This window comes from Crocuta crocuta, unplaced genomic scaffold (genome assembly GCF_008692635.1).
Source record: "Crocuta crocuta isolate KB4526 unplaced genomic scaffold, BGI_CrCroc_1.0 scaffold7, whole genome shotgun sequence".
NCBI classification, from domain to species: domain Eukaryota; kingdom Metazoa; phylum Chordata; class Mammalia; order Carnivora; family Hyaenidae; genus Crocuta; species Crocuta crocuta.
Window position 1 is genome coordinate 6,241,586 of NW_027531904.1, and position 556 is coordinate 6,242,141.

The window sequence follows — 556 nt, forward strand, 5'->3', positions numbered from 1 at the left end:
GTGAGTTTGTCACAACAAGGCTCTCCGAGGCTCAGGGACTGGCCACGAGGCGCGGGGACGAGCTGCCACGCTCGTTCCCACACAGGGTGCCGAGGCGTGGACACGTGAGCGGACACGGTGCGGGACGCACCCCCGATCCAGCTGCGGAGCTTACCTCGGGCGACAGCAGGCTGCCCCGCCGCAGCTTGCCATCGATGTCCAGGCGCTGCTTCAGCAGCGAGTCCTTCTCCTGGCGCAGGGCGTCGATCTCCCCGCGGAGCCGCTGCTGGCTCTGGGCGCTGCCCTGCCGCAGCTGCCCGCTCTTCTCCGACAGCTCCTTCTCCAGGTGCTCCAGCCGGCTGGACACTCGCACGATGTCCTCACTGAGGGCCTGGGGGGCGGTGGCGGCGCCGGGGCTCAGGGCGGGGGCAGCCCCAGCCTCCCCGGGGTCACAGGAGCCGCCCAGCCACGCGATGCTAAGGGTGCTGACTGCGGGCCTTCCCTCAGGAGCCCTGCAATCTGGGAGTGCTGCTCGGCGGGCGGGCCTGGCTCTCCGCTCTGTGGCAGCTCGGCCGCT

The 556-nt window shown here is 71.2% G+C and overlaps 1 protein-coding gene across 1 annotated transcript in view; it reads right to left on the reverse strand.

Annotated features, from left to right (window-relative positions):
* Nucleotides 1-556, reverse strand: part of KIF7 (kinesin family member 7) — a 22,250-nt gene that overhangs the window by 3,048 nt on the left and 18,646 nt on the right. The window contains 1 exon segment of the mRNA XM_077774257.1: nucleotides 155-554. Coding sequence (XP_077630383.1) covers nucleotides 155-554 — 400 coding nt within the window.